Source organism: Phaethon aethereus (assembly GCF_964289735.1).
Source record: "Phaethon aethereus genome assembly, chromosome: 9".
NCBI classification, from domain to species: domain Eukaryota; kingdom Metazoa; phylum Chordata; class Aves; order Phaethontiformes; family Phaethontidae; genus Phaethon; species Phaethon aethereus.
Window position 1 is genome coordinate 3,511,272 of NC_138585.1, and position 25,107 is coordinate 3,536,378.

At 45.1% G+C, this 25,107-nt stretch overlaps 1 protein-coding gene across 1 annotated transcript in view; it reads right to left on the reverse strand.

Annotated features, from left to right (window-relative positions):
• Positions 1-6,519: 6,519 nt before the first annotated feature.
• Positions 6,520-25,107, reverse strand: part of HS6ST1 (heparan sulfate 6-O-sulfotransferase 1) — a gene marked incomplete at its 5' end in the record, with an annotated part of 193,764 nt that continues 175,176 nt past the window's right edge. Inside the window, one exon of the mRNA XM_082003798.1 lies at positions 6,520-7,972. Coding sequence (XP_081859924.1) covers positions 7,264-7,972 — 709 coding nt within the window. The 3' untranslated portion in view covers positions 6,520-7,263. The remainder of the gene's footprint in view (positions 7,973-25,107) is intronic.

Consider the following 25,107-nt stretch of genomic DNA (forward strand, 5'->3'; position numbering starts at 1 on the left):
GAGCCGCGCGGGAAGGGGCGCGCGGCGCTCCCGGCCCTTCGGGAAACTTCTGCCCGCGTGAGTGCACGGCACGCGCCTTTCCCGCCGCCGGCATCGTCGAGCGGGAGGACGGTGCTTGTTACTCTGAATTAAATAAAATCAGGAGATTAACGAAAGCCCGATTCCTTTGGAGCGTGGCTCCTTTCTCGGCAGCCGTACTGGCTAGGAGGAGATGTCGGACAAATACGGCGAGGAACCGCTGCCTCGTGGTTAAAGGCTGCGAGCCAGAGGAGCCTTCGCTTCCCCTCACGCCAGCGCCTACCTGGACCTTCCACCCGCGCCTGCACCGCCCGGCAAGTAAAACGGGGAACGCCTCAGCAAGATGAACGGGCGCAGCGTGGCGTTCCCGCTGGTGGCACGTTCGTAAGTGCCACCTGGTTGGGCCTCCAGTAACTTGAGCGGGATTTTCTTTCACAGGAGGAAGAGGGAAAAACACTCAAGCAGTGTAGCTGCGATGGTTCAGAGGCTGCCTCCAGCTCCTCCAGCATATATGGTGGAAAGGGAAGTGTAATGGTGCCTGTGTAAAATAACAGTAGTAGTATTTGCTACTGTTGCATCAACATCTAGCTGTTCTCACTTGGGATGCTCAAAAGTGCTTGTATCATCATTTTCTTGTCCCCTGACTTACCAACTTTCACTATATCAAAACGAGGCGCACAGCTTAGTTTTGTTAACTGGAGAACATTTCTACAAATTGCATTTCGTCACAGTACTTCTGAATAGCAAGCAAAAAAATTATGTTAATTGTTCTGTAATATTTGGTATAATAACCACCATTTATTGCCTGCAAATCTGTTCATCGCAATGATTGAAAAAGAAAACCAAGAGGACTGTACAGTATGATCGATTTTAGGAGGTTTAAGGGGCTTTTTGTAACGTTGACTCAAGTGCAACAATAAAAAGACTGCAGTTTCTGCTTGAATATTTGTGTGTTAGGTGTCTGTTTTTTAGCAGAAAACAAATATTCTCCATCAACTGGCAGCTTTATCTCTCCATAATACAGGAAGGCAAGACATATCACACTGAAACAGCACCCAAAGGCCAACTGAAGGACAACACACACAACATGCTCAGTTTTAGGGTTTATTTCATCTGCTAACATTCATTCTTGATCTAGACATAAACAATTAGATGATTTTTTTTTTAAATCCAATTTTTCTTGTGGAAGAAAAAAAACCTTTTAACACTTTTTTTCTAAGATGCTATAAATAAATATATAAAGCTTTAAGTGTTACTTGGCTCAAGTTAAACAGTTGTCTTTTACTTTGTGTTGTTTTTAAGTTCCTGAAGTGGAAAAACAAAGTGCAAACCATACACATTCAGCCCAATGGAATGACTCCAGCCACAATCACTTTCAGAGAAGCTGAATCTGTTTGATCTACAAGATGGAGGATGGAAGGCGGATGGGGGGACAGCTGTATTTTTTTGCCCTCAGTCATACAACTCCTAGAAGGTAAGAACTGAGTTCCCTGGTAGGTAAAGCACACAAGAGAGGGGGAGGCAGAAAAAGAAAGTCCTGCCTGCATTGCCCTTTCCCTTCCCTGTGCAGACTGTGCTCCAGAGAGGAACACAGACAAAAAAGCCTCAGACAAAAAACAAATTACAATGAAAAATAAAATCAGATACCAGTCGGGATGCTGAGAAATCCTGTGGCTGTGGCGTGTTTGCCTGGCAGACTACACATAAATGCAGAGGAGCTTCACATTGAGAGAGGGTGGGGATTTTTGTCTTTTCCTTATGAAAAAAAGATGAAAAGGGGCAATAAAAATAAGTTAAATAATATTCCAATATGTACAAAAGAAATCATGCTCAGTAAAACATTTGAATATAAAATTATTCATTATAGTACAACTCTCTCAATCCAGTCTGCAGAATTGACACCTGGGGGAAAACAAAGAGGGGGAATTGTGGGGCTTTGAGGGACAAGACAGACTCATTTGCAAATCTTGGGTTTTTTTCATCTTGCATGGCTAAAAATTACAGAGAAAACCACCTGCAGCTGGGACAATACAGGCTTTAATACCCACATGCTTATCAGGACTGCATTCACCTTGGCAGAACTCTCGGAGATGGGGCAAACTAAACAGCCACAGGTAGCTCGGCTTGTGTGCGCAGACGGGAGCTCTGTGGCTCGCTGGTTTACCTGAACTGCTGCTAACTGACCTGTGCTTTAACGGCTTGGCGCAGCTGCGGGTCAGGCAGCGAATCCTGCATTCACTTCTGCCACTGGAATGCCATCTGCAACTATCGGTGAAAACAACAAAAAAAGAACGCAGCCAGCCCTGTGATTTGACTTCAGCAGATAGCATTCCAAGCTATAGCCCTGGAAATACAAAGTTAGCATAGTCTGTGTTGCAAATTTCTGTAGCCTACCTGTTTTTGTGACATTCGTAAAATTCTACGGGACAGGAGGTGGTCTCAGTGACTCTGAGCGTCAGTTAAGAAGCTAGAGAAGCTTTTAACCCCAGGATATAAACCGAGGTCAGGCCTTGTTCTGTAATGTCAGTCATTACCTTCTGTAGCTGTTCAGTGGTCTCTGTGAAGTGGTTTGATGGGCTCAGAGTGAAAACTTCCTAACTGGCATGTACTGCCACTGGGGTGGTCCTTCTGTCTCGCAACTGCAATGCCCTTTCTGCTCCTACGGGACAGCCCTGAGTGAGAGGATTAAAAAGCTTGTTGGGACCTTCCTTATGCTGCTTCCATTGCCATCCCAGTTTTGTAAGCACGTAAGGGACTATGGGGTGCAAAAACACCAACTTGGTTTTCCCCATTTATTCCAAAATGTTGCGCATGAAGGGAGAAATTCAGGCAAGCCAGAAATTCACATTGACCGTTTGCTGAGAGGTTTTTTGTTGATGACTTTGAACCCCGTGACAGCCTGGGCCTGACCTTACCAGTCAATCCTGCATTTTGTGACCTGCGTAGGGTATGAGATGGCATCCGTCTGTCTGGGAAACTTTGCAGTAGGAGGCAAACTCCTTCAACAGAGCTAGCTGCGATGACACAAGCAAGCAATAAAACATTTTCTTCATTTTCTTCAGCAACAACACCTACCGAGCAGTGAAGCCAACACTGTTCAGGTGACTAAAAGCAAACAATACCTCCTCCTCCTTCCCAGCATTGCAGTGTGTCTTGGCCTTTCCACCCTCCCAAAGCAGGAATGGAGTCTGCTGGAAAATCCCCACTCGGAGCATCACCCTCGCTTGCAGATGTGCAAGGGTCAGCACAGTGCAAGATGGCAGAGGCTAAGAGGCATCATCTTTGCCCTGGCACCAGGTAACTGCCTGTCTGAAACGCTTACTCACACTAATACTGCTGGCTGTATAAACCCTTAGAAATACCTTACACAGCCCCAGCTTTTGTAAAGGCTTTTCACAGGGTGTCCCTGGAACCACGGCAGGAACACTGAGGGATGGACAAGGATCCGACTAGGTAAAATCTGAATTTAGGGGGAACCGTCTCCCCAACTCCAGTAAGAGGTGACAATCTTGCACCTGCCCTCACTGTACCCAGCACTCACCTATCCTGATCTGAGTCGTGATGCACTGACGGGCCCCATGAAGAAACACTTCATGTAGTGAAGAAGGTTTCAGGGTGTCTGGAAGTCACAGGAAAAACATTTTGGAAGAAAGGGGCAGATAGTGAACAAGAATGGCCTATCTGGCCACTACTTCTGCCGGAGTGCCTTAAAGCCGTTGTACTCCATTCATTTTAAAACTACACATACATTTTTCATGTTATTGTAGCATCGAATAATCAGTCCTAAAAAGAAAAGAAATTGTACCACTTCAAACCGTAGTACATAGAAATCACAAAAAACTACATTCACATTATGTTAAAACGGTTTCCTTAAACCCACTAAAGGAAGAAGATAGTGCCAGGTACATCCTGCAACCCATGCTTTGGCACACAGCACTACAATAAATTAAAGTGTGGCTTGCAGCCATAAACAGACCAGCACAGCAGCCAGGATGAGCGATGGCTTTTGGGTCATTCTCTTCATTTCCGATACTTAGAATCTGTTTCAAAGTGCCCTATACTTCTCATACCTTGGAGTACCTCTTCACAGTGCGTACATTTGTCGTTCCCAATGCACAGGTGGAGAAACCGAGGCATTTGCCAGGCACAGGATTTGAATCTAGAATTTCTGCCTCAGTTCTAAGCTGAGGTCAGCCCTCCTTTTGTGGGTTGAAGTGAAACTGTTAACAAGACAGTTTTCAAGATAGTTTCATTTCTTTTGCTTGTTACTGTAATATATTACAAAGAAAATGTTGGAACAAGGTCTTCTACTGACATGCTTCTAGGGTCAGAGGCTGCCTCTGATTTAGAGAACCCTGCAGACAGATCCATTAAAATCCAGCCAGCTAACTTAGAGCCCATAACAAAGAAACAGCTCGGGCAAACCGCACCAAATAACGTTACCGGTCCTAATCGTACACTGTCCCGTTTCCTGTCACCTTTTGGTAAATGAGAGCAGAATCTGGCCTTCGGTACAGAATGGCTCTCAGAAGTGAGTGCATGTGCAGACCTGCCTGGGCATTCACCGCACGGCCCTGCGCCGATGTGCACCTCGCATATGGATTAGCTGCAGTAACCATTCGTGCATTATGGATCCATAATGCAGAACGCACAGTGAAAAACCTTTGGGGAAAGCTGGAAACCGTGCATATAAAACAGTTGCTTTTTATATCTTGTGTATTGGTTTTGTGGGTAAACAGTCTGTAAAATGGCATTTTTAAAATATAAATGTTTTCTTTAGTTACAGCAACACATAAAAGCGCTGGGAACTAGCAATTTCCCTGTCTTGGAATTCAGAGATGAGCAAATGGGTATGTAATACCTTCTGCCCCCAAGCCAACAACCGAAAATTGCTTCATTTTGCTTCCCACTTTTCAGCTAGGAGGAATTGCTTACGGGCAGGCTACACACCTCTGGGAACAGGGGCCATTTTGTGGCAGAAGCACTGACAGAACCTTAAGGACAGCGACACCATTAGCAAATATCGGGACCAGCCAAATACAGGGGTAACAATGACCCGCTGTGCTTGTAGACGGATGAGCATGTGCTTGTGCACTTTGCAGCACCTTGATGCGGACCTGTTCACAATCCGTCTGAAATCAGTAGGAAAGACATCCTTTGATGTCGGTGGACTTTGGATCGGGGCTGTAACAGGGTTGCATTTGAGCCCAACGTGCTGCTTGTATTTTCTGTTCTTAAGTTTTTAGTCATCTTCACTCTTCTGGAGGAGACGACCTCCAAAAGCAAGGCGTATCCCCCAGGGTGTACACATATGAAACAAGGCAGCTCCTCTGCTTGAGGCAGCCCCTCTACTCAGTCGGGATTTGAAACTGTTGGAAACGGTGTACAGAGGCAGAGAGACAACTAAAATGCCAAACAAGCAGCACTTCTGTGGATTCGTGTGGTGGGAAAGGGACACTGTAAAAACGACATGCTGAAGTTGAATGCATCAGCTCTCTGCCTCTCCTCCAGTGATTTCAATGCCATGTTTGATCTGCAGTTAACATGGCCTTTGAAAATCAAATCATATTCCATTTGGTTCATAGTTTACCCTAAACAATAGCTGGTTCAGGTCTTACAGGCTGAGTAATAACGGGGTGAGACATGAAACAGGCAAAAACTGCTTCATTTCCATGCTCCCAGCCAAACAAAGAAGTGCTTGCAATAGCAAGGAAATAAGCCATACTTTAATTTGGTGAGTGGGAAGAGGAATTGGAAAAGTCATTGTTGTTCTAAAACTCAAAAGTCAGAAAGCAGAACCTAGTTCGACTGTCACCACACTGGAGGATTAAACTTACATGAGTCCCTAAAAAACAAGCATTGAAAGAGAGAGAGTTCTGCTTTGAAAGTGGTCTGAGACTAAAAAAACATTATCCATGATTCCCCTTTCCAGTTTTATGAACACAGCTTGTTCATTTAAAGTAAGAGCTGCAGAACAGGCACTCTGCCAAAAGACAATGATGTGCACTGTCTCATAATTAATTCAGACCCACAGTCAGAAATTTTCACAGCTCTGGAAGAGAGCGCCATCCCGTTCCTACTTAAATCAGTTCTAGTGATTTCACTGGAAGCAGGCTGATGCCCATTATCTCTTGATAAAAGCAAGTAAAAATAACTGAAAAAATACAGGTACGGGTACGTCTGTATGCTTGTTCTAGTTCAGTGTTTCACATAGCAACAAACAAAACAAAATCACCCCCTCATCATGTTGCCATTAATGAGTGATTATTTGCAGGATCCTCCTGGAACTTGTCTTGCAGATTTATGAGGGAGTATGGCTATTTAACTACTGCTTCCTTTTTTTTAGTATGTAGGATAGGGTTTTCATGTGCTGTTAACATGTAATACTGATGACAGCATGAGCGGCAGTTGTATAGGGTGACAGGATGGGATGTGAGTGCACGTTTGAGTGTATGTGGAATTTGGTCAGCTTTTAACTTGTTTTGGGACCTGCCTGTGAAACAAATCTGGGAGCTCTGTGCATGAATTCCCTACTATTTTTGTGATGAAGTTTGCGTATGTATATGTGATACCAGTGCAATGTATCAAAACCACTGTGCTAAGTACGTATCCCAGGCCATAATCAATTTGCTTTAATGTTTCTCATCCTCTGACATTTACTTCGGCTTTTATTTTTGTGGTGCTCTACTTTCTGGCAGTGCTGCCAGCTGAAATGAAGTGACCGCCCTCGTGCTCAGATCACCCTCTGACAGGACAGCACATCCTCAACTTAGTCACTGTTATCATTTACTTACAAGCAATGCAATTCCCATCCCACCTCCAAAAACACTCACAAAAGTGAAACACTCTGTTTCCTTGGTTTTTAATTATGTATCTTTATATCATTATGCTCAGGGGATGAACAGATTTTCAAAATCCTACTTCTGACATTTGTGTTTGAATTGTGAGGATAAGAAACATTCTTTTGTATTTGGCCTTAAGAGTGGGTAACTGCATTTGTGCATTTTTTACCTCTGCATTATAATGTTGACCCTTTTTTATTTTTATGTATTTATTTTATTTTTTTAAGAATCTCATCGGTCTTGTAAGAAACAGTAAAAAGACCCTATGCTTAAGGAAGCAACCTATCTTCTGTTTTACAGACTTGCTTTTAAATAAAATATTTTTTGTTGTTTTTGTAATTTTACTTCCATGATCTTTTATATGGAAACCGTAGAATATCATTAATATAAAAGTCTGCCTAGGCTACCACTTCTCTATAATATGGCTCATGTAGTCCTCAGTGGGCAAGCGTCCCTGCTCTTCGGTCTCTTCCTTGGGAAGTGCTTCATTGGACCGGTGAAGAAGCCGCTCTTCCCGATTCTTTATCCTCTGCTCCATCCTCTCTAGCTGCCGTTTGTACTGGTAGCGCTGTTGGAAGAGGTCCTTTGCATAGTCATAGAGCTGCATGTCCAAGTCATTGAGCTCCTCAATCCTCCGGATGGTGTCATTATCCACCTCCACTCCTCCTGCCCTGGTACTGTTGTACTGCATAAAGGGCCGGATGAATTTCAGGTTAAAAGTTCTCTCAAACAGGTACTGAGTCTTTCTCTGGAACTCTGTCAGGCCGAAGAAGGCCATGTCTTTGAGGTTCTTTTTTGCGCTCTCCAGCAGGATCTGTGCTCGCTTGTTCTCTGGGATGAAAGACATGTTGTAGCAGCCCACTAAGCTCAAGTCAGCCAACATCCTCACTTGGCGGTTGTTAGCCAAATTATATGGGCAATCCATGAACTCCTGCAGCGTGCAGCCTGACCAGTCCGTGCCTTCATAGCACGATGGCAGCTCTTCAGGAGTTGGTGTCCTGCCATCACACATGTGCAAGGAGGTCTTCCAAGTAGCTCCTCGTTGGACATGACGCCATTCGCTGAGGTAACGAGATACGGGGTCTCTCAGCAGTGTGATGTAGTAAAATTTTCTACAAGAAGAAGAGAAGATAAAATAAATTTTCTGGTAGTAACAAGATAGATGTTTGACAAGCTGAGATCTAGAGCAGATATCAAAAAGACAAGAATAAATCAACACTGCAGCACCCGTTCCACTGCACTCTTGGATTATTTTCTTCTGCAATATCTCACGCGGAGTAGTTTGTGCAACATTAGACCCATGTTTCTCTTTCTCATTGCCCAGCGTTTTAGTCTTGCCAAGCAGTAATGTTTTCACCGGGACATTCATTTCTAGCAACAGACTGCAATGTCCGAACAAATCATCAGGATTCAACTGATCTACTAACTTCAGAGAGCAGCTGTGACTTTGGGGGCTGCCTGGCCTTTCACACGACCACGCGCCCTCTGAATTAGCCAGGACTTGCTCTGCGGGACAGCCCAGCAACTGCTCTGTTTATGAGCTGGGCCTATCGTTTTCACTTGGTGCAGATGCTGACCAGGACACCTACTGCTTGATTGATCTGGCTGCCAAGTCGAAATTTGGGACTCTGCACTAAGTAGCAGGATAGCACCACAGGAACATAAGTGAAAAATAATGGGAAATCAGGAATGCAATATGCTTTGTAGAAAGAGAAGGCAAGAGTTGGCAACCAGCAATAGCAGCAATGGTTTGTTCTCGTTTCAGCTAATCTTCTGTCAAGTCAAACAAACTTAAGACACCCTTGTGATACACGAGACTAAAAAGGAGGAGAAAGCAAGACAATCAGGAGGAACACACATAGTGACACAGGGAATTCTTGGTGTTCCAAGTATAACGAAGTCCCCAACAATACAAGGTGTCCCTTGAACTGAAAACATGACAGCTGTCTTGTACAGAGACACCCTCCAGCTTCAGCCCACCTTGAGCTGGGATCAAGTTCTGGGATTGATAGCCATGGCAGCCTGCAAAGACCCTCTCCAGACAGAAGGAAACGGCCCTGATTTCAGAACTTCCAACAGTTTGGGACTGTGGTGTCTCCGAGTGTTTCTAGAACAAGGAGATACCTTCTCTAGTTGCTAAAGCTGGCAGGGAGTTAAATTCACATGTGCTCCCAGCGCACGGGGCTGTGTGACACCGTACGATCGGGAGCACCTGGCTTCGGCAGGGTAACGCACACATGCTACTGGAAGTACTTCATGTAGGGGTGGTGATGGATTCACGTCCCCACCAGAAATGCGTCTCTGGAATGCTGCTATGGCTTGCTGCCCTGCTGGCACAGCTTGGGGGAGCTGACAGCGTTGGCCATTATGAGGGCCCTGCCACAGTTTTTTGAGGAAGAAAAAATAAAATTCTTCTTTGGTTAATATTAACACACCCATATTTTCCTAGCACCTTCAATATTATTCTTCCTAGCAGTAACCTAAATTACTGCAATAACAGTAATTTAATTTTAAGAAAATACATCGAAGACATTGCCCGGGAAGTCTGATTTTAAGGAATGTTTGCTTTCCCGATTTGTTATTAACTTGCTGAGCAGTAGATTTTGGTCTTTCCAACAATGGCAATGGGTATCCGCTCTGGCTCTAACTCCTCTCCTGCCTTCTGCCTTCAGAACGAGATCTGGTAAAAACATTTTCTATTTTTGGAAACTTTTCCATCTCTCTTCATAGCAGGGGTATCACGTTGTCTAGTAATACTGACCAGTACCGTCTGTGTCCAGGGAGAGGGGAGAAAGAAGGGGAGCAGAGTGCGTAAGAGAAACAGCTCCCTTAAATTTGGCTCTTTTTCCTTCATTTACATTGCAGCCTGTAATGATGCAACTACCCAGACTGAGACGCAGCTATAATTTATATAGACAGTGCTAAGAAACCTCTAACAGATGGGGATAAAATATGACAGTGGAAGGAAAAGGAAAGCAATGATGAATGCCAGATGTTCAAGCGACAGACACTGATGCTAAACACTACCAACATTTTTTAACTTGTGAATTGTAGTGGACTTTTTATTTACACCACTGTAATCCAAAAGTTGCATTTTTTCCTGAAACAGCTTGAAGCCCAATTATTATTATGGGGCTTACAGAAGCAACGAGAAGTTTCACCTAAGATCAGGGACTTATTTGTGAGGCATCCAGAGATACAGGAGGAGCTGATTCCTGTCCAAACCTGCGGTCTATACAAGTATGGATAGGGAAAAAAAGAATTAGTATTTGCATTTTGTAGACAGGGGAACCACAAATATTAAATGATGTGCATAAAGTCAAATGGGTGTCTGTGTCAGAGCTGGCTTAAATCTGATTGCTGTAAGCCTGAGTCCAGTTTGTCTTTTCTTCCTCTCTCTCTGCTTAAACTTTAGGAGTCTCTTAGTAATAAATATCATGCAAAGCTTCTAGGGTTCATTGAAACAGAGACAACTTCAAGAGGGCATGGATTGAAAAAAGGTTAAGGAGCAAGTATGTCAGTCTTCACACCTGCACTGTAAGAGCTATTATTTTAGTTGAGGTGATGCACTGGTTAAGTATTTTACCATGAGCGATCCCTCTCTAAGATTCATCTCACTGAATAGAAAGCATAGTAAAATAGGTTATAGTTCTTGAAATTATACTGAATTTGATGTGGCCATTTCCAGGTTTGTCACACAGAAAAGTGCTTGAAGGAGGGGAGCTGACCTCTTGGAAACAAGGTATATCTTTGCACGCTGAAATACAGGCAATGGAACCAGGCCCCTTGAGATAATTTAGGAAGCTGCCCTCCCCAAAGGGCATAAATTAAAAAAAAAAACAACACCCCCCCCCCCCCGAGACTGCAATGCAAAAGAATAGTTTAAACCACCTAAGCTGAGGGGCACCGTTGACAGACTGCAAGTTATGCTCCCAAACCTGTATTTAGCTTTCTAGAAGGACACTGGTTTCAGAGGAGCAGATTCACTCAGCTCTCAGGAAGCTTTAGGAAGACTGCAGCCTCAGGAACCAGAGATGAGCCACCTTGATATTAGATGAATGACCATGGAAGTATTCAGCCAATGTTCTTAAGATGCTGATGTTTCCGTTGTCAAACTGTAACTTGGAGATTGCCTAGAAGTTCAGAGAAAAGTCAGATATCTCTCTAAACCATCACCCATGAGCAGCATCACTGTTAACACTGCGAGCCAGAAAGTCGCCAGCATGGTTGCGAACACAGGCAGTGCCACTTGTCAGCAGTGGCTTGATATTTATGAGGAACCACATGACTAGTAAGTTCTCTTTTGTCATCAGAGATAAAATAAACCCATAAAATACATGCAGCTGCGAGTGCCCTTCCTTTCAGCATGGTGCCCCAGACAGCTACTTAACTTAAGTATTCCTAAAGGCTCATTTCAGAAGTGTGGTCTTCTCCTAGCCCAGATGGTTCCACTCAATACTGCCTCATAAAAAACCCAAACAGCCCCAGTTTGGTCATGCAATGCCAAGTCTCGCTGGCCTTCCTGGAGTTAACAAGATTGAGCAAGAAAAATGGATGTTCTATTTAGTAAGATGTTTCTTTTCTTTTTCTTCCCATGTGAAGCTGGGCTGAACAGCATTACTACTCTCGCAGGGTCCCCTTCTACATATCCACGGGGTTGTGATCCCCAGGAGGACAAAGAAAAGCAGAAGCTGAAGTCACACCTCTGCCTTTCCTTGCATTATTGTCCCTGGCGGTCCCGGTGTGAAAATCCACTTGAAGCTCCCTGGGGCATCTGCAACTTCAGCATTGCAACTCGGATCTGCATGCAAGCGGCACAGTTTTGTCTGAGGGAAGAATCACTAGTGTATTTATTAAACAGAGCAAAATGAAATCATTTTGATAAACAGCCCTGTATTAGAACTGAAGTTTCCGGAAGAAAAAAATCCAGTATTACAAAGGAAGGGCAATTTTGCAGTTGTACGCAAATGAATTCAGGAAACCTGAGTGTAAGTACCCCTTCTGTCAAAGTTAGCCTATGTGCCCCAGACAAATCTCTCTCTCTGCCTCCGCTTCCCACGTGTGAAGGGCTGACAATGTCTCCTTTGTCTGTTTTGGCAACTCAAAACATAACATCTTTTGGAGCAGGAACAGTCTCCTTCAATGATTATGCAAAGCCCCTGTGTCAGCATGGATTGAGGTCAGAGGACAATAGTTAACTTGAGGCATATTTTCCTGACACAGGCGTCAGGGGCACTGCTGCCCTACAGGATCCCCACCCCGGACCTCTCCTTCCCATTCTCACATGGCAGCACAAAGCAGCCTTAGTTTTGCCAGCAGAGTTGGGCTTTTTTTGTGGGTGTTTTTTTTTTTTTCAGGGCCATGCTGCAAATGCAGTCACTGAGCAGATCTGGGTTAAAAATAACCCTTTCTTGCAGACATGAGGGAGTGGCTGAAGATCCCATTTAGCAATATTCTGCCTTAATTCCTGTCAGCAGGTTCCTCAGCTAATGAAGGGGAAATGAAACCCTTCTTCCTCTAAAAAAACAATTCTTTCTCTTTTGCTAATAACCAGTCAACATAATTCTGATGAAGTGACAGAGTCTAAATATGAAGCTATTATCTCTCTTCAGTTCATTTCCATTTATTCTTTCCTACACTCCTATTCGATACACCCTTCTTACTTCCAACTGCGGGTCTCTCAAATCTGCCAAGAACTGCTTATTTGACTGTGCAATCCCCCATTCTTCGCTGTGATTAAATGCTTCCCTCCCACACAGCCAAAATATCTTATTTTTTATTTCTACAGGTTATTCACTGAGCTTTCAAGCATCCCTCACAGGAAAAGCAAAATCTATAAAGAGTCCTTCTTGACTACTGCGGTGGCCTTCCATCAGAGAAAGAGCAAAATAAGGATAGCCACTTGCAGTCATACGTGCTTCATCCTGCCTGCCAGGAGGGGGAAGGGGAAGGAAGCTGCATAGGTCAGCTTCAACCATATAACCCTAATCTGTCAAAGCAACATGCCCCCAGGCTACAATTTTTCTACTGTTAAAGAAAAAAATAAGAAAAAAATCTTTCTATGTCCTTGCTGAATTAACTGAACTGAACGCGGTGTCTGCCAGCTTGCAGGAATGAGAAATACTGTTTTGTTTAAAAGAAGTAGTAATGTCAAACTTGTGGCTGATTTAAGGCATCTTTGTAAGTCAAGCCCACGTCTGACACACTCCTCAAATCATTTGTCAGGGTCCTTATTCAGTTCGTACTCTCAGTGTAAGTAGTTTATCACTAACCCAACTAGTGATTTTGCCTCCCACCAGCGAAATGAAAACACGCACCTACCCCGCCGTTAGTCTGCAGGGACCAAGAGAAGAACTAGAGCCCTCAGCACCCCTACTGCGATCCCTTAAGCCCTCACCTTCCAAGAGACAGATAAGGGGATTATTAGGTCATGGTTATCTCCACTGAAAACGGGCGGAGTATCCTAAAGGAGCTGTTCCAGCGACGATTTACAGGTAAATAGTAAGTGAAGGTGAGTCAGGTGTCTCTAATGATTGATGAACTGAGAATGTGGCAGATGAAAGTTTACAAGCAATTTATATTCTCATTATAAAGTTTTACTAAATGTTACCTACAAATAACAGACGTATGAAAATCTTTCACCCTTCTGCACAGAGCTACAAAATGACCTTCCGCTACGGTGGGAAACACTGGGGTGCAGAACACGCTCCAGCCAAGCTCAGCACTTGCTTCAGTAAAAGCTGCCTCCTGCCTTGTTTACCACCAGTACATCAATCCCCTGCTTACCACTTTTAAAGCCCAAACGCGGGAAGACTCCATGTATTTCCCTTTTTTTTTTTACTCTACAGGCAGATTTCTTGCATAGCAAAACACGCTCTCAGTTAGAGGTTGGAATTTAATATATGTGCAATGATTACTTCCTTTGGTAGCAAATAGCCCTAATTTTCCTCAGTCTATTTCCTCTCATCTGGTGTTCATTTAGACTCTTCCTGCATTTCACACACAATAAACTCTTCAGCCCTTTAAAAGTCATAGAAAAAGAAAGAAAACCCCAAACAAACAAATGAACAAAATAAACAAGTCTCTTCTGTCCCCTGTGTTTAAATAAAGGCTGCCACACAAAACACCAAAAGCCAAGAAACTTAATAGCAAAGCCAATCCTCTGTACTCAGACCGTGTAAACACCTACATAAATGTTTTTGTTTTCCAGTAAACGAGGGGGCTGTCTTTACAGCAAGTCAGTGCTTGCTTTGGTAACTGGGTTTGTTTTGCACGCTTGGGTTTGTTTTGCCTGATGGTCTTTGCTCTTGGGACTCTGCTGTATTAAAAGATGGGATGGTCGAAACGTAACAACCCACCGTTACACAGGCTCTGCTCGTCCTCCAGCTCTTTGCTCAGGGACTCTCCCGAGGGTGTGATTTCACCATGGGCCGATTCCCGACGCAGAGATGCCCGGGCCGTGACCGCTGCTGCTTCAGGAGTTGGGGGCGGAAGAGAATACGCTCGTACTACGGACAAATTAACAGGCTTTTCTTCCAAATGGAAAAATTAAACTCTCACGTACTCTCACGGCTGGATGCAATCCAAAGCACAGGTTTCTAAATACACAAGGGTGGGTTTCAGCAAGTAAAATTGAGTGTTTCAGTCCAGTTACCCCTTCTTGTAAAGGAAGCAGAGTTGTGGGGAGGCTACAGCCTTTCACAGTTTGGCTGTATTTTTGCGAGTGTTTAAACAAAAAGCTGCTATATGAATGCCTGTCTGTGTGTGGATGCTCCAGCAACCACTCGCCCACTTATCCTAATGGTAGGCACATGCAAAGCGGAATCCCACATGTCACTCCAGCTGCAAGAAACCACTGATAACCGGTCTGCACCCCCAGCTCCTGGTACGGCAACAGGGCAGTAAGAAGAGCTGTTCTTCCAGGATAGCTTAAATGCAGTTTAATACAAGCTTATATTCCTCCATTCCCAAAAAAAGGATTTCAAAGCATATTCTGGAGTCTCTGGAAGACCCTGGCCTAGCAACCCGGTGTCTTGAGTGCCTGCTGGGTGCTCGGAGATTTGGATCCTCGCTGACATGACGTGTCTAACTCCCTCTGAAACACGGGATGGGGTGTGCGCGCCAGCAGCCCCAGAAAAAAGAGCACTTCTGTAGCTGGCAACGTTTACACGGCTTTTGGGGCCGCAGCCTCACCTGCTGCCCTTCCAGTTCACAGTTACTGCCCAGGAGAATTGCAGTTGCACTAGATGATCACTGTAGGTCCCTTCCAACTGAACTATCCTACCCCACCCCACCCTATCCCACCCCACCCCATTCCATCCCACCCCACCCCATCCCATCCCATCCCACCCCATCCCACCCCATCCCATCCCCTCCTATCCTAATCAACCTCTTGGGGAAAATCAGAAAAAAATGGAAAATCAGAATCAACTCTCATTCCAGCAGCTACGACAGTACTAGCTGAGGGTGTAAGTAGATCTGTACCAGATTTCAGAGTGTGAATGAACCTGAGATTAACCAGGTCTGGTCTTCTGGATTTAAGTAGCTGTAGAGTCAGAATCTATTACATATTTCTATCTTTTAGCAGGAATCAAAATGTGTTATTTTCACTAAATATACACTTAAAAATACCAGTACAATAGTACTTTAACCCTGAGTTAAAAAAATAATTTAACTATGAGTAGGCATGCATGAAAAAACACACCTCTCTTTCTTTTCCCCTGTGTATTTCATAAAATGCGGAGGACTTTGAATGCTTCACAATCCTGGTGATGCAGCCTTTCGCCATACCTTGAAAGGTCACGCTGCAGTGCCAGCCAGGGAGCGGGAAGCTTGTGCGTTGTGTGTACCTGTGTGTACCAAACAAAACACACCTTTCCTGCAAAGGTGGTAGAAAAGAGAACAGAAGCTGACAGTGAAGATGGAGACAAAAGCCCAAGGAGCAGCTCAGGCGTTTCAGAAGAGGAGCAACCACCCCTCTATCCACTCAGAACAACTTTAAACAAAAGCTCCCCTTTTGGTGTTTGCAAGACACGCACGGGCTCCGAGTCACCGCTTTAAAAACACCAGATAGAGTCAAACACAATTGCGAGGGCCTTCTCCAGCCTGGTGGTGAAAAAACACGTAGACATAAAACCAAGGAGAAGATGAACCTGTATGCTCGAGCCGGACACCCTGCAGCAACCCAGCCTCGATTTTGGAACCTGTAGGAACGATAACGCTGTGTGTCTGCACGTGCCTCTGCACACATGGTGGCTGCGGCACAGCGACAGCTCAATGTGAGACACCCCTATTTTAAGCTGACCGACAAAGAAAGGTAGGTCTACAAAGCAATGGTGGAATACTATTGCGTATATATTCCTTTTACATAACTATTCCTTCTGAATTACACTGGCAAAGGCTGCAGAGCTGGAGCAGAGGCACAAAGGATGTACCCCAAGGGCAGACGGGTGAAACGGTGGTTTGTTAGAAGGCTGGGAGGACACACGTAGCCCTGACACCCACCTTGGGAGCGGCGGTATGATACAGACCGCTCCGTCCTGATGAGAGCTATATGGTAACACAAGGGAGCATTTTATGTCTGGAATCAAATGCAGCCTCAAGGTAGGTATGGTTGGGTATTAATTCCTCTGAAACCATCAGAAACGGATGCTTTCAGCATCATTAACTCCATACATGAAATGAGGGTACGCTTTTACCTTAGACCTCAGTGTTGTGCAGTACTGATACTTGCTGTGTTCATAACGCACTGTTACATGCTCAGCCCCGGTTCGGGTTTGTTAACGATACACTACTAATAGGCTTTTATCCGGGAAACAAGCATGGTCCTATCACCCTCATGTCTCATGACTGTTTTATATCCAGTTAGCAGAATAGATACTGACAATGAGTTTTAACGACATCTCTGCTTTTCAAGAAAATCGAGCTGCTGCGTAAGCACAAGAATTTCCTGTTGCACTGTCTCTTGCAAATGAGTTAATTCAAAAAAAGATACATGACATGTTATGAACCCTAGGAACGAACCGCCAGTTCATTTTTCAAAATGACAGATGTGATGAAAATTGGCCAAAGGCTTGGGAAAAAAAAAGTGGGGGTCAGGGTGAGGGGAGCAGATTGGGGGCGGAGAGGAAGGCATTCCAGAGCCCTCTGGAGCCTCGGACTCCTCTAGGACCCATTAAAAGCTTATGTTACTTGCACCGTTTATAAACAAGTGCTTTCTTTTGCCATCATAACCTTCCTCATATCAAGGGCTTAGGAAGTGTTGACTGCTGTCTCCTACTGAAGCGAGGCACCAAAAATGACGGCAAGTTACAAATCAAATACCTTTGATTTATTACCTTTCCCAAGTTTCAGGAGGTTTTGTTGCGATTCCTAAGTGACCTTAGTAAACCGACTAATCAATAGCAGCACATCTGAATGCTGACAGACTGCAACGGAAGGTTTCACTGCCGGCGGGATTACGTCAGTGCTGGCAGAGGACAGACGGCAGGAAGGTGGACTGCAACCCGTGCCTATTCTTTGCATTCTTTTGCTTTTATTATTGCCCCTGCTGTCATCAAGGTAGGAAATTTCAGGATGAAAAAACACTGCCATCCTCTGTAAGAAAAAATTTCACTCCCTTCACTTACTGGCTCCATCGCAGAGACTTTCATTTTTATTGGTTTTGGCATCACGCAAAATACAGATTTTAGTGGCACATTACTGCCCTACTTACTATAAAATATTTGCTAGAAGGGTACTGTACCCGCTATTTTTTGTGTATGTTAGAGACATTAGAATCAAGCAAGAAGCAAATGAGCCCCTAAAGAGTAATGAGACATTTGCAACGAGACACTGAACTTTTCATCTCTGTCTCAGCGACCAACTTGCACTGGACAGGTAGCAGAAGATAGCCATTTTCACCCTATCACTAGTTAGTTTATGTGGAAAACATTCGGGGTGTCATTCTAGCTCCGGGGGGTAAGTGCTGTCCCCTAAAAAACTGCCAGGGCAGGCTGCCACGTTACCAGGGAGGCTGAACTTTAAGTCTCCCCCTCGTCATCAGGACTGAGATGCGCTGCTTCTGCGTGGAAATCCGCACAGCTCCGTACTGTCTTTGCCCCGGGAAGAGAGAGAACGCCAGGGATTCAGCCCCCGCCAGGTGTCAGGATGGAAACAATGGATAAAACAAGTGGATATTTTACCTAATAAAGCAGGATTTCTGCATCTGATTCCTGCACGCTTCAGGACGCAGAAGAAAACGCTGAGTATATTGCCACACAGAAAAAAGAAAACCAGAAGCAAGCTGAAATTGCGCAAAGACAAAGCAGAAGTAACTATGCAATATGCAAAGATATTTATTTGAATCAGCTGCAAACAAAGCAGATAGACAGGCTGGAATTTGCGTTTTCTTTTGAACCGTAAGCCAGCTTGTCATTGTGTATCACAGGAGCTCCACTAGCAGTGAGATTCAAGAAAGATTCAAGAAAAGTGTAACAGCGTGATAGACAGGAAGTATGTCTCCTTGAAGAAGATTATATTATAAAGAAAGCGTACAGGAAGATTAAGGGAGCAAGAGTAGTCAGAGGAGCAGATATTGATTGCTTATGCAGGACAACTGAATTCCTCGGCAACTGCCTGCCTCAGCCAAAAGGGATGCAGTATTTGTGCCAATACTGCAACGCAGACACCCACGAGTTGCTCGTGGATCAGTCTTGTTCCAATCAAAAATTGACGGATGGCTACTTTTATCGATCGAAGTGGGAAGACTCAGGAAACAGGATCGAGACGCACAGAATTTTGAAACGAGATCGACACGTCCTGGACGCACAAGTAAACGTTGTAACTTTCAACCATCCAGGGTACATCAAGAAACAAGACATTCTGAGGAAGAAAACCACCAGGAGCGGCACGACCCGTTCCTGGAAGCAGCCACAGCGCAAGCTGTCGCCAGGACTGGTTTCCAGAGCGCTCCTCCGCGAGCCGCGCAGGGCGGCTAGCGAAAGGCAACGACTACCGCCCAGCAAAGCAAAGCGGTGTGAACTACTTACTGCCGTACACCTAATGGCATGAGATAGGTGACTGGTCCTAATTCCTTTTACCCAGTTCCTTCTTAAAATTAGTGCTGGGAGAGGTTCCCACACTGCCGCTTTTCTTGCAAATAGTCCTATTAGTGGCTTACAAAGAGTACCAAAGCTCCCTCTTCTCAATTAACTGACTCTCCCTTGCTCAGGAATAGCAGACGCTGTCAAGCAACAAATAGATAATCCTCAAGAAAGCAGAACTACTAATCAGTCACTTTTACATTTAAGATCACTTGGAGTTGCCACTGCCATATACTGTTTTTCTAATTAATTGCACTGGAATGCACTTAAGCAAGCCCCGGATCAAAGAATCAACTGCAGAGATTGAAATAAATCCTGTCTGTGTTGCTAATGCCTTGGAAATGGATGACTTGCTAAGCATTCAAAATCCTGGCTACCAATGGTTTAAAACTTCAGATAAGTGTGAGACACTTTCAAAGGAATAGATTTAAGAATAAAAAGGGAAAAGCTCCCTTCATTTGCTTGTAAAAGACTATTAAACAAAAGCAATTGTTCCACTAATTTATTGTGAAGTTTGTATATCTTAAGTTCTTTATTCTCCACTTTCCTATCACCAGAAATCACAGTGCAGGAGTGTCAATTTTCATTACAGAAAAACTTTATCATCATTACAGGTTTCTTTTTTTTAATTCGCTTTTATGAAAGGTTGAAATCTTTTCAAAATAATAGTAAACAAAAATGACTGGGGATGGATGGATGTGTTACCAGTTGGTGCAATAAATCACTGTCTCTTCCCGCATAAGTCTCTCTCTCATGGTTTCGAATATCATCAGAATGCCTTTGATTGATTTACAATTTAGTAATCCAGCCATCATCATCCATAATTCCACAATAAACCACGCCACTTAATGTAGCTGTTACAGATGTGCAGAAGTTCATTCCCTGCCTTTTAGGAGGTCATATCTAGACAGCAGCTGCAGACACCGGGATTAGCTGGGGAAGAAAAATCTGCCTTCAGCACAGGAAAACATCCCACTTTCCTATAACAGTGCCCTGTCTTTAAAGCTGAAAGACGTGCCGCAAACTTTGATGTATCCAGGTTCAATTATCAAGCGCCGAATATCTAGATGCATACACGCACCCCCCTTGCCAGTTGGCAGGAGTAACAAAATGCTTGGCTTCTGTCTAAAATACATTATTTCCTGGGAAATCACGACATTACTAGAAGCCGTATACAGCTGTAACCAGTACCAGTCCTTCCTGACAGCACAACTGGGGACTTTGTGGGCATCATTGCTCAGTTTTTCACAAATTACTGATCTGAAAACAGTAGGTTAATTCTCGGTTTCAGCTTCTTTTGCTTGAGCCTGAAAACAACACAGCATGAGCTGGCCTGCAATTAACGCTTGCTGATACTGGTCCTTAAAGAAAAGGAAAATAGGTAACACGCACAGCACCAGGTGCGGGTATTTTATACCCAGCCGCACTAGTACTCTCTGCCAGCCTCAGCAGCCACAGTTCATTTAAAGCAGGCGTACAGAAATATCCAACAGGAGCTGTCAAAGCGATGCTCTAGGTCACAGAAACAATTTCTCTAAGTGAATCACCATACTGAGGAAGCTAACAAAGACTGCAAAATTCATTAGCTGAGCAGCGCTGGAAAGGCCTGCTCCGAATCCAGCACTGACCCGCCCCAGGCGCTGCCGAGAGAGGCGCAAGGAATAGCAAAGCTATTTCTCATTATGGGAATCCTCTTGTTTCTTCTTAGCGGCACCCGGGAATCACAAATCGGACTCGCAGTTTGGGTCTTCAGAGGGACATTTGCGTCTTCAAAACCTCAACGACCACGGGATTTCTCTGTCGGGTGATCCCTCAGATCAATACGTTATGAAGCTGAAAGAGTTAGCAAATCTGAGTGAATTTAAGGTCCAATGCCATACCCAGTGGGTATTTCACAGGGAGAGCACCCCTGGACTGTGAAGAAGGGATATCACGCCCTAACAAACCGTGGGTTCTTCTGCTTCTAAGGGTGGTAAACGAGATCCCTTGCCCCGTGGCTAGCAGAAGCACTTACAACTACCGAAGTGGCAATGTGTTGAATGCGATTTTGAAAAGCAGCTTTTTGATGAATAAATCCTTGAAAGACAATTTTTATTTTTTTTAAAAATACAGGCCAGTGTTATGGCCTCACTTGCCATTTGAAGAACTCTGGGGGTGTCCTAGCCAGCAGAAAGGCCACCTCTTTCAGCTCCGAAAGCTCCACTGCAGGCAAGTCTAATTTTGTGCTTAAAAATGCACGTTGCAGTTCCCCAAACCACTGCTTTCAACTCAGAAAACCCCTCTGCATCTCTCCAAAGAAGACCACGGTGGGACTATTGCGGCCTGGGAATACCCCAACGTCCCGGCGCAAAGGGGGAACCCAGCTCTTCCCGAGGCCCGCCGGCTGCGGGGCTGGGTGACGCCCAGCTCCCACTCGGTGACGGCACCTGCCCGCTGCTGAATGTCCGCCGCGGCAGAGCGCGCGGCCCGCCTGCTCCAGCACAGAGGGGCACCGCTCCTTCGGGCAGTACTGTCCTTCCCTTCTCATGGGATTTGTTACGTTTTACGTGTTCAGGCCACAAGTGCAACTTCATTTAATTGGGTTGGTGGGGGAGGATGAGGACGGGAATCAGTAACTGCGACTACCTCCCTTTCCAGACTGCGGCCGGAGGCAGCGAGGCCGGTGTGCCACCCGCCAGCACCCCCTGCGACACCCAAGTCACCGTACGACCAGGTACCAGCCACAGCCGCTGCTGGCGTGGCCTAACCAAGTACGAGAGCCAGCACAAGCGCGTCCTCCCAAGGCAATTCTCCGCACAACTTTGATTCCAGAGGGGTTTACAGAACTTGCCGCTGGTATTTATATATGCCGTTTCAAATTTTACGGCACATATTCACTGCTTACACGAACATTGCATACGGAGTGCCTCTGGCCTGCAGGTGATGCTGCATACACAGCCGTGGAGCGCTGGGTTTTGCATTGTGAGATTATAATTCTCCATCTGTAGAGCCCTTTGCTTAAGTCTCTGCCTCAGGCTTGACTATGAAACATCACCTCCAAAAAATGTACACAGGAGTTTTCTCCCTCGTAGTCACATGGATAAGTCTCGCTGGCATAGCTGTACTGTGCGAAGTAAAAAATAAAGGAACGTTGTCAGCCAAATAGCAATGCCAGCAAAAAGTTGTGGGTAGCTATGTATCCAGTTGTGGGTACAGCTTACTCTGTCCAGGGAAATGGGTTAAGTTATAGAGGCAGAGGAATGCTTGCCAGTGTGAGTTCTCTTCCAAAAGGGGTTTAACAGCACAGCTCTACTGAAATAATCACATTTTGAACGCAGGCATGTGCTTAAGTCTCTCTGTCAAAACAATTATCACAGAGAAAAAGTTTCTTGTGTTTGGTAAATTTTGAAATAAGAATGTGGCAATCTACATCCCAAGAGCCTGCTGTGATAAGTCTCTGCCCACTGGGATCTGCTGGGCAGAGGCCATTAGTTCTTTTGGATACACTGGCAAACTGCTGAGCTTGGAGAGGCTTTCAGTCACTACCAACCTGGGATGGACGAGAGCCGGTGATCTTGTTATATGAGGCTCCACATCCCACAGCCCCGAGTCGCTCAATCCCCTGACTGTCTCTTCACACAAGAATTTATCTTTTCTTCGGGTATTATACCAATGGGAGCTGGAGGGCAGCAGGGTCGTTGCAATCCGTTTCTTTGAATACCCTGTGGGATCTCAGCTTGGCGTATTTCATTTTTTCATCCCGAAGGGGGGCTGTGTACAAAAGCAAGAGATCTGGAAAGCTTTTAGCATCGCAGGAACTGCCAGCACTGCTTCCTTTGTTTGCTTCGTTTAGCCTGATGACGTTTTTTACTATCAATTAGCTGAAACACAGAAGAGCTACACCTCTCAGTCAATTGTGGGACACGCATATTGGGGTTCAAATTCCTCTTTTTAGTCCGAGAAGCTGGGCTGATGCTTGTTGCACATCCTGTTATTCCAGTCAGCCTAGAGACAAGTGCCAGAGCTGGCACGAAAGGCATGTATCAGAGACTGAGAAAACCAAAGGTAAATTCCTCCAACTCCACGCTTGGGCTTGGTGTACCTGTTACTACATGTGTATCCTCCTCATGGCAGAAAACAAAGGCAGAAGCAGTTGCAGAGAGGGACAAAAGGGGATTGCTAATACAGAAAATTAATGTTGAAAGAATCAGTACAGTAAAGATTCATAATGTTCACTCTGGGAAGACAAGGTCTTCCTTCTGGAGAATCCCCGGAAGGGAGGAACAGTAGCAATAGATTTGAAAAAGAAAAAAAAAAAAGAAAAAAGAAATCCAATCACATACTGTATATTTAAAAATTAAAAAGACTACCAGATGCAATTACATTCATGATTAAAAGTTCTAACAGAAGCATATTTAAATTCATTAACTTAGTCCACACTTTAGTACCTCAGGAGACCAGCTGCTCCTGGAATACAGGGCAGCAAAATACAAACTACATCTTGCTTGTATTTGATCAAAACCTTTTGGAAGTTTCAGTGATCTAGCTGTTAACATCTCTTAGGTGATAATTAGGCTCTAGAGGCAGCAAACATTGTTTAGGAGAGAAAATGCACTGTGGAAACATAAGTAGTGGAGCCTTCTGCCTTGCTGAAGACTCAGTTATTTCACTGTATAAAAAAAGGCAGGCAAGGGCGAAATGAGGCCATTTTCACACAGAGACTCATTTTGCCTGTGTGTATCAGCAACCAGCAGATGCTCACCTCTGTGTAAACTGTTTACTTTAGGTTTTGCTCATTTCTTGCAACACATGTTTTAACCGAGCGATTTTAGCCCTTGCGCACTGCGGCTCATGAGCACAGCGCTCTGGAAAACAGACGCTGTGTGGTTTTTCCACCACTGCTTGACAGCTGTTTGGTAGCAGGTACCAGCTGGGGCTGAGCAGACGCTTCTCCCAATTCCCGTCCTCCCAAGCAGGGTCCCCGGTCCGCCCCGGCCTCCTGACAGAGCTGGTCTCTCTGCTCAGGGGGTGCTCCAGGGGCTCTGGCTGCGGGACGAGGCTTCGGGGCACTTTTAGAGGCGCTGGGGAGAGCCAGAGCCTCTCTGTGGGATGAAGCCTGCTAGCGGGGTGGATGCACACCAATATTCTCCATCTGTCCCAGGAGGGCACTAAATTAGCAGCGGAGACACTGACTTGCCTCTTTTCTGTTAGCGCCATGGGACCTATTTCCCCATGGCTGGGTGGGAAAAGACTTAATTAACGATAACTGGGAATTTGTGTTTGTTGTTGGGTCCGACACATATCCGTCCTTCTGAAGTCATTCTCTGTGAGCTGTGCCTGGTTTTGGTCTGCTCCATCCTGCAAGGCAAAGCTCACCTCCCTCTGGATAAAGACCTTCCTTCTCAAGAGATCTTTTAAATAATTCTGACAGTTGTGGAGTCTTTCCTGTCCTTCCCGCACAGTCCCCCATAATCAAGTGCAAGAAACATCAAAGGACAGAGCTACCCTTTCAGACAGACAGCTACACGCGTGTCTGAACTGTCAGGCAGACATTTTCAGGACCCATTTCAGGAATTGACTCCTGCGAGTTCGTTACGACCACGGCAGGGAGCTCTGCATTATGGAAGCATCTGCTGTCCCTCGGTGCCTCTGGGAAGTTGCACCGTTCCTGAAGAGCTGTAATTCAGCTTGAAACCAGCAGATTTAGACTCTGGCTATTTGTGCCGTATGAATGTTATTTCCTCACTGTCTGCAAATGTAACTGAAGGGCCTGGCGTCTTCCCACACCGCCAAGGAAGCCCTGATGATGTGCCCAGGAGCAGGAAGAGTCTCCGCTGTCTGTGGCTCCTAACCAAGCTAGCCTCGTTCATTCAGATGAAGTCGTTGGAGATGTAGCTACATCAGCAGCGAACCGTCCCACTCAACTTTAGTTCTCCTTTGTTACTGAAGGACTGGAGAGATCTATTTTATTTTGCTTTAAAAGCCATATAAGGCAGCTGACTTCTGTTGACAAAAACTGGAAAGCCAAGAGTAATTCAGGTATCAAACTCACAGCTTCAGAACGTTCCCTGTTTAAGAACTAGCCTGGAAATACCTCCCAGCTGAGGGTAGGGAGGTGAGACCTCCTGCAGGGGCTGGAGGAAGGCTCTCTTCCATGACTCATCAGCCATCTCTCCGGTGAACAA